This window comes from Octodon degus, unplaced genomic scaffold (assembly GCF_000260255.1).
Source record: "Octodon degus isolate 3935 unplaced genomic scaffold, OctDeg1.0 scaffold00097, whole genome shotgun sequence".
Lineage (NCBI taxonomy): Eukaryota > Metazoa > Chordata > Mammalia > Rodentia > Octodontidae > Octodon > Octodon degus.
In genome coordinates, this window is record NW_004524673.1 from 8,780,636 (window position 1) to 8,789,157 (window position 8,522).

The following is an 8,522-nucleotide window of genomic DNA, read 5'->3' on the forward strand; positions in this document are numbered from 1 at the left end:
GAGAGAGAGAGAGAGAGAGGGGGGGGGAGAGAGGGCGTAAGTGTGGGTATAAAATACTTAGTTGACTGTTTAGCACATAGTATATATGTTTGTTAGGTTTTTTGTTTTTCAATATAAGAAATACCTGAGGTAATCAACTCAAAGAAAAATGGTTTGGTTTGTCTTAAATAAGTTTTAGAGGTTTCAGTCCTTGGATATACATCATGGTGGATGCATGGTAGAGCCAGACTTCTCACCTTGTGATCAAGGTGTGAAAGAGAGGAAGGAAAAGCCTTGAGTCTCATGCTCTTCTTTGACAGCGCGCCCCAGTGAACTGAAGACATCACCCTATGCTCCACCTCTTACAAATTCCAAGACTTCCCAGAAGTGGCTTTAACACGTGGACCTTTAGGGGACATTCACTATCTAGGCCATAGAGATAGTTTCTCAATCAATGTTAGGTTTTAAATTAGTTTGTTTGAATTTAAATTAGCTTGTTTGCTTTATTTACTTTATTATACCTATTTGGTAACAAGAATTATAGAACATCTTTCAGTTATGATTCTTAAAAGGATTTTTCATTTAATCCAGTAATTTTTCTGTGTATCATATCTTTTTTGTTTCTCTTAGATCGATTCCATTTTATAAGAATAGCCTGAACTAAATTAATGCTAATACTAAGCCAATATTTATTATTTACAGGGAATCCTTCCTATGGATTATCTGAACAACACAGACCTCTTTAAAGCAGAGAGCATATTTACAAATGCAGTGCAGATACTTGAACAGTTCAAGGTAAAAATATATATAGATGAACAATAGTATAATTTAAAAATTGAATACATTAGGTGAAAATACTTTTTCTTGTTTTAATAAATTTTCTGTAGTTCATTATCTTTAGATTTTTATATTGCTTAGTGTCATAAAGATTCTCATTTGTGGAACACAGGCTCTATTAGTCATATTGGCTTTGACTTGTGCTTATAAAGGCTACAATTTAAGTTTATATTAATTGGAATTTTTACTGTAGAAGTATCATTGGAGATCACAACATTTCTTTTCATTCCATGTATGTTATTAGATATATTAGGAACTTAAAGAAGTGATTCTTTGACCAAAACTTTGGTTTATTTTGTTTTCAAGGAGTTAAAAAAATTTAGTTTTAAATTATTTTAAGTTTTAAAAATTAGTTTTAATTACATTACAGTATGTTATTTTGCAGGATTGATAGGCTCAATTCACAGCTCCTTGAGGTAGTAAGATAATATTGTTTTTCTTTAAATATTTATGAAACTATAGTAACACAAAATTCCATTTATTTTTACAGTACTTAACCACCCCTGAAGAACCATTTTAATAGATGTTTATATTTCGAAATGAAATTTATTTTTGTTAATTTAATATACTAAAATATTTTCATGCTTGGTTCCCAGGTGAAAATGACTCAGAAAAAAGAAACTACTTTACCATTTTTGTTTATACCATTTAAGTAAGTCACTTCTATTTTCTATGACTCTAAGAAGCTGGAGGAGAATAGCAACAAGATAATTATGAATGGAACATACATTTATTCTTACCTCTTATCGCCCACAAAACAGTAACAGTCAAGAACTAAAGAGTAAAGAAACATCATTAAAAAATGCTTCATATGTGAAGCATGTGGTTCACATGTGATGTGTTTGGTTTACATACTCAGCTTGTGCATAATTTTGAATAGTTGCTGAGATGTGAGAAAGGGCATTCGACATTGTGCGTTGATGAAAGCTTTAAAAAATTGATAAGAAAATCTAGTAATAGTATGAAACTTTGATATTCAGTAGAGTGTATTTAAATACCAGTAATGCAGGTCGGCCAGATAGCTCAGTGCATAAAAGCACCTGCTTAGGCAGATGCAGGGACCAGGGTTCTATCCCTGGCTCTATATGCCCTGCCAGCCCTGCCCCCGGAATGCACTGAGCCTGTGATTGAGACTGGGAGTGGTGGCGCATGCCTATAATCCCAGCACTTGGGAGGCTGAAAACAGAAGGATCACTACAAGTCTGATGTGTGTAGTGAAACCCTGTAGACCCTGTACCAAATAAATAAATAAATAAATAAATAAATAAATAAATAGTATGAATATTGGTTTTTCAGCTTTTGCAGTCCATCCTTAGGCAAAGGAGGCAAGGATTAATTATGATTAGATGACAGGATGCAGGTTTACTAACCTTGACAGTATAAAAGTGCATTCACAGACTGAAAGGCAGAGAGGAAAGGAAATGTATGTAGAATAATACAGTACTACTGCATACATAAACTAGAATGTGGAAAATTCTGTCTGTACCTGAGAGAATAAGGTAGAGCTATACATTAGATTATTAATGTAATCAAGATAGCCAGCAGACAGGTTAAAATATAAGATGGCTTTTTTGAGGAGATAGCAGGGCCAGAGATTGCAGTGTCAACAGAAAATACTTCAGAACATTAAGTCAAAAAGTAGTATGAAAAGCATAGTGTATTGGATACTTTCCTGTCACTGGCAGAAAGTATCTGGCACCTACAATTTAAAGAGATTTATTTTGGCTCATGATTTCAGTCCATGGTAAGTCGGCTCCGTGGTAGAAGTTGCATGGCAGGGAGGGCCTGGTGGAGGGAAACTATCATCCCTTTGGAAGCTAAAAAGCAGGGAGAAAGGCAGAGTCAGGGACAAGAACACACCCTTCCAAAGACCCACCTCCAACTGGTACCACCTTTAAACAGCACATTTAGATACTGAACTCATTAATGGAATAATCCACTATAAACACAATCCTTCAGGATTCAGTCACTTTATAAACACAAGAGGCTTGGGGTAGGGGCATGGTATGTTAGACCCTATTATAACACAAGGAAGAAAAGCATAGTAAGAAAATGGACTTAGTGACCATGATTAAAAAAAAAAAAAAAACATGTCAAGAATTTTTTTTATTATTACAGAGAATGCAAAAGAGTAAAAAACAAAAACATGAGAAATGATACAAAACTTCACCAAATAAATCAATAGAAATTCAACAGTGGTTGCTGTAGTACATAATGTTGTCTTCAAATTAGTTGTTCAGATTACCAGATGTAAGCATGCAAAATTGGAAATAAAAAATGTTATAAGAAATTTAAAAGAATGAGAGAGAGAGAGCGAGAGAAAGAGTAAGCGAGAGAGAGAGAAAGAGAAAGTAAAGCAATCAACCACTCCCTTCTGTAGACCAGCAGAAATCAGCTGTACAAGTATTGGAGCCATCCTGCATTCATAAAGATATCTTTCTTCCCCTTCCCTGCCTGTCCTGGCCTTTTGCTCATCTCAGTTGTTCCTTCCCTTTGAACAGGTTCTTTCCCTTTCACAGTATCTATTTTACCTTTCACATTTTATTTACTTATTCAGGTTCTTCCCTAGTGACATAATACAATGTTACATGGGTCTGATTAATTTTACTTATACGTATGGTCTCTAGTTCATTTATTTACTATAAAAAGCCTCAAATTTATGATTCTGGAAAGCATTTTTGTGTCTGGGTTTGTGAACTGAGAAATAAGGGTAAGGCAAGGATTTATTGATTGTCATATCCTTCTGTATCATTTGATTTTTAAAAATTATGTGCATTTATTGTTTTAAGAAGATATTTTTAAAGGAATGAAAAAAGGTATTCTAATAATTAACACTAAGTAGAATATGTAGTAGGAAAAAGATATTTTTCATAATAGAAATAAAATTACTTAAAATAATGAAAAAATGTATATTGTGGAGAAAACCGTAAAATTTTATTTTAGGTTGTAATACAAAATATAAATACATATTGGGTGGTAATGTTTAATAGTATAAAAATAGCCATCTTCAAATTATTTAATAAATACTGTGTAATAGGAAGTACTTTCATATAATGCAATTTTTTGTCTTTTCTTTAGTTATAATGGAGATCAAATGGAGATACACTTTACCACTGAGCTATATCCCCAACCTTTTAAGAAGATTTATATTTTTAGCTAGAGTTTCACTTTGCTATCTAGACTGGTCTTGTGTTTGCCGTGTTTCTGGCTTAGCCTCCCAAGCAGATGGCATTGCAGGCGTGAGTCACCATGCCTGACAAAAGACAGCCTTTTTTATATAGAAGAATAAATTCTCAAGAGTAGCAGCTAATATTGAGAGGGAACAAGAGGTTTTCTTTATTAGCTAGGAAAACATAATCTTAAAGCTATTGTAACAGAAGTAATACTAGTGAAGACAAATGTACAGATTATGAAACTAACTTGATAGTATCTGAGGAGACTAATACATTCAATAAATAGCATTTTCCACATTTCACAGATAAGGAAACAAAAGCACAAATAAGTAACTGTCTTTACTTTTTTTTTTTTGCAGAGCCAGGGATTGAGCTCAGACCCTTGTGCTTGCCAGGGAAGCGCTTATTCCACTGAGCTGTCTCCCTGGCCCCTGTCTTTACATTTTTCACTTGTAAATAGGAGAGTCAGAATTAGAGCCTGGCTCTCAGGAGTCTGATACAGTCTTAACTGATGACAACTGTTTTACAAAGTAAATTTATGTTTATAAAACTAAGAGTACTAAAACTACATATCCAAGAAAATTCATTTCTTCTATGGAAAAAAGCTAAAACAATTTTATAACAAGATGATAGAATAACAATAGTGAAGACATTGCATATTATTATCTTTTACACAGAAGACAAGATGTGGACATAAAAACTTCTCCAATTGGTGTAAGTGCAAATCTTCCTTTTCTGTGAACTGTGAGGCACAAGTAGTATAACTAAGTTGCATTTTTTCTCTTTTCAACTTCCTTGCTTTCCCCTTCCTCTATGCTAGTTTCTTTTTCCTTTTCAACAATTTCTTCCCATCTCACAGTATCTGTTGTACATTTTAGACCTTATTTACTCTCTCAGTTTCTCCCACCAGGAAAACAGTGCAGTATTTACACATGTGAGTCTGATTTGCTTCACTTATGAATAGGGTCTCAAGATGTACCCATTTACCTATAGAAGTCTACAGTTTATCCTTATTTATGGCTGAATAGTACTCCATTGTATAAAAGGACCACATCTTTTCTTTCCATTCCTTGGTTGATGGGCATTTGGGTTGTTTCCAAGATTTAGGTGTTATAAGTTGTGCTGCTGTAAACATTGTTGCACATATATTGCTATGGTATAATGTTTTAAATTGTTCAGGGAATTGACTCAGAAGGGAAATAGCTGGGTCAAATAAGACCACTAGTCCCACCTCTTTGAGGAATCTCCACACTGATTTCCACACTGCTTGTTCCAGTCTACACTCCCACCAACAGTGGAGAAGGGCTCTTTTTTCCAACAGCACCTCTATCATTTATTATTGGTTGATTTGTTGATGATAGCCAATTTTTTTCTGGGACGAGATGAAATCTCAATGTTATTTTAATTTGCATCTCTCAAATAACCAATGATGTGAACATTTGCAAACATACTTATTTGCCATTTGTATTTATACATCTGAGAAGTGTATATTCATCTTAGATGCCCATTTCTGGATTGGTTCTTTCAGTGGGGTGGGACTGAGTTTTTTCAGTTCTTTATATGTTCTAGATAGAAGTCTGTCCACTGTCTGATAGAAGTCCGTCCACTGTCTGAAAAACAATTGGCTAAATTTTTTTCCCAATCTTTGGGTTGACTTTAAATGCATTGGTAATTTCTTTTCATGCACAAAAGCTTTTTAGTAAGATGTGATCCAGTTGATTCTTTGAAGTTTTTTCTGTTCAGTTTGAGTTTTGTTCATGAACTCTCTGTCTAACCCTGTGTCTTCAAGATTTCTACCTACTTTGTCTTCCAGTAGGTCTGCTATTTAGGTTATATTTAGATCTTTGATCCATTTGACTTTAGTTTAGTGCATGGTGATAGACGTGGGTCTAGTTTTAGTCCTTGGCTTCTGGAGAGCCACTTTTTCCAGCATCACTTACTAAAGAGGTTATCTTTCTTCTAGTGAACATATTTGATCCTTTTATCAAAGATAAAGTGGCTGAGTGCGTTCATAGTGTCACTGGTGTTCCCTCTGGTCTCTGGGCCTTCCTGTGCAGTTCACCTCAGTCTCAGTCAAGGCAGCAGCAAGGCCCATTCATTCTCTGGGCCTTCAGGCGTGGTTCACCTAGGTCACAACAGCAAGGATGGTGATGGTTGGGGCCGCCCTCCATAGTGTTACCTGGGTCTCAGCAGTGGCAATGGTGATGAACATAGCCTGAAAATTCATTTTTTTATAGTCTATTCTCAGATAAATTATATTATTCATTATTATTATTATTATAATGAAGACTGGAAACAAATGTTTCCAGAGGGGTGGTTAAACTAATAGTGGTGACAATCATACTGGAAATTAGAATATGGCAGTTTAAGAAGAATGAAAAAGGGCCATGTATGCTTATATGGGAAAGATGGATTTTCAAGTGAAAAATGTAAGTACATAGTTATGACATGCTGTGATATCATTAATCATAAAATATATACTGACACTACTGGTACGCATGTGACTACATAAGCAAAGTATGAAATAAACATGCCTAAATGATAATGTGCTTGAGTGAAGGTATTAGCATTATAATAATTTATAAATTTATTAAGTAATTTGAAAATTATGTATTGTGTAAATGGACAATACCATAACTAGGTGCAATACTAAATTTAAACTTTTTTTTATTACTTAGGGAGATGTGAGTGGCATAAGTTGTATATTGTTATTTTTAAATAATATTTTACCCATTAAAAACTTTTATTTTTCCATTTTGAAATAGATGTATTTGGGGGCAGTGACTATTTTAACTCTGCTGTCCTGGTTACTTTTCTTCCATTGCTGAGACAAAACACCTGATGCCCAAAATTAAAGAAGGAAAAGTTTATTTAGCTCACAACGTGTGGCAGTTTCAGCCCGTACTTGGCTGGCTCCAAGGTAGAGTGGCACAGGGCAGAAGGTAGCAGTTCGTGGCCACAGAAAAATGGCAAAAGTAGCAAGAGCAAAAGGGAAGAGCAGCAGCAGAGCAAGCCCCTTTCCCTCCCTTGTATTGTAGGCAGGCTACCCACTGGAGGGTGGGGGTAGCCACTGCCCTCCATCATTCCTGCAGTGGACCATGCATGGGTCAGTCAACAAACTCTAGGAGCCTGTCCCATGACTGCATGAGTCTTTGGATGGACATCTAGATGCAACATAACATATGGTAATTTCATATTCTATTCTATCTTTATAAAAATAAAAATTTTTCCTTGATATGTTAAAGACCTCTACAAAAGAATACAAGTCTTCCTAATCCACTGATAGACCTTGGACAAATTGTTGTTCTTTGGGTTTGCACTAGGATGCTAAAGGAAGAAATCCCTAGGCTTTCTGTCTGTCTTTATGGTAGCCCAGATTGAATTGGGGAGTACATCTTTGTGGAAAAAAGAAGAATGCAAGTCATTAAAATAATCCATTTGCTCAGAACAGTATTGTGTAAAAAAGAAACTAAAAGTTAAGATTGAGTCCTCTGGACCCTAATGATTTGCCAGGGATAACCAGCAGATGGAGCTATCTGACTAGCAAAAAGCACTTAAAATTTGGCTGGATGTAAAACTATCTTTAAAAAGGAGGAAAAATACTTTACGGATCAAAAGTGTACACTATAAATCCCAAAGTATTATTGGGTAAATTTAAGAAACTTAAATTTAATAAAATATTTAAATTTATTTCCTATCAAAATGGCAATAGATACCAATTCCTTTTCATATATGTATATTTTTGAATCTGATACATATTAAAGTTGTTCCCTTGGGTAAAATTTAAGTGTTGGTTTTAATATGAGCCTTTCTATTGCTTTACCAACTTTATGTACTAATTATAAGAAATATAGTTTTATGTTTTGAAACTAAAATTTTTCTTTAAAAAGTAACTTAAAGTACATGCTTAGGAAGATAGTAATTTATCCCCTATGACATGACGTGCTACCGTTAGTCATGTTAAAAGTGTGGGTCTACATATCATGAAATATTTGTGTAACAAAAAAGTGAGAAAGATGCAGTGCTTCAAAGGACAGCATGTTGAAGAAATCTCCTCCAAGTATTAGTTCATCCTGAATAATTGATAAAATTCTTGATAGTACTAAAGTGTAGCTTACTTTCTCCTGCACTGCCCACTTAACCGTGAAATGTAATGGTATACTAACATTTATAGCAAATATATTTATAAAATGTAGGATCACACACGTTTCATTCTTTTTAGTTAAACATAACATGCTGACTATAAATTCAAAGTTTGATATTTTTCAGTAAAAGTTTTAGTCAATAAAAGAAAATTTTTCTTATGAATTACTATGTGGAAATGTTGTATTTTAAGCTTGTTGTCTTTCAAGTTAATATTCTATTAAGTTTATCTGTAACCATGATATGGAAACTAACATTTGAAAAATCTTGACTGGGAGTGTGCGGAGAGCTTCCTGCTACCCTGCGCCAGCGGGACCAGTCCCAGCCCAGGCGCAGAGTGGGCCGGACCCTCTCCCAGCCCCTTGGGCCGCCCCCCCACCACTCTTCAGT

At 34.7% G+C, this 8,522-nt stretch overlaps 1 protein-coding gene and 1 non-coding gene across 3 annotated transcripts in view; both read left to right on the top strand.

The window, feature by feature from the left end:
* The window catches only part of Pign (phosphatidylinositol glycan anchor biosynthesis class N), a 150,650-nt gene that overhangs the window by 37,093 nt on the left and 105,035 nt on the right, over nt 1-8,522 (top strand). For both annotated transcript variants that reach the window (XM_004638265.3, XM_023723157.1), the window contains exons 12-13: nt 682-774; nt 1,413-1,468. In XM_004638265.3, the coding sequence (XP_004638322.1) occupies nt 682-774; nt 1,413-1,468 (149 nt within the window). The remainder of the gene's footprint in view (nt 1-681; nt 775-1,412; nt 1,469-8,522) is intronic.
* Nucleotides 7,263-7,386, top strand: LOC111818611. The gene has a single exon (XR_002822562.1). It is a non-coding gene; the product is annotated as a small nucleolar RNA SNORA31 (small nucleolar RNA).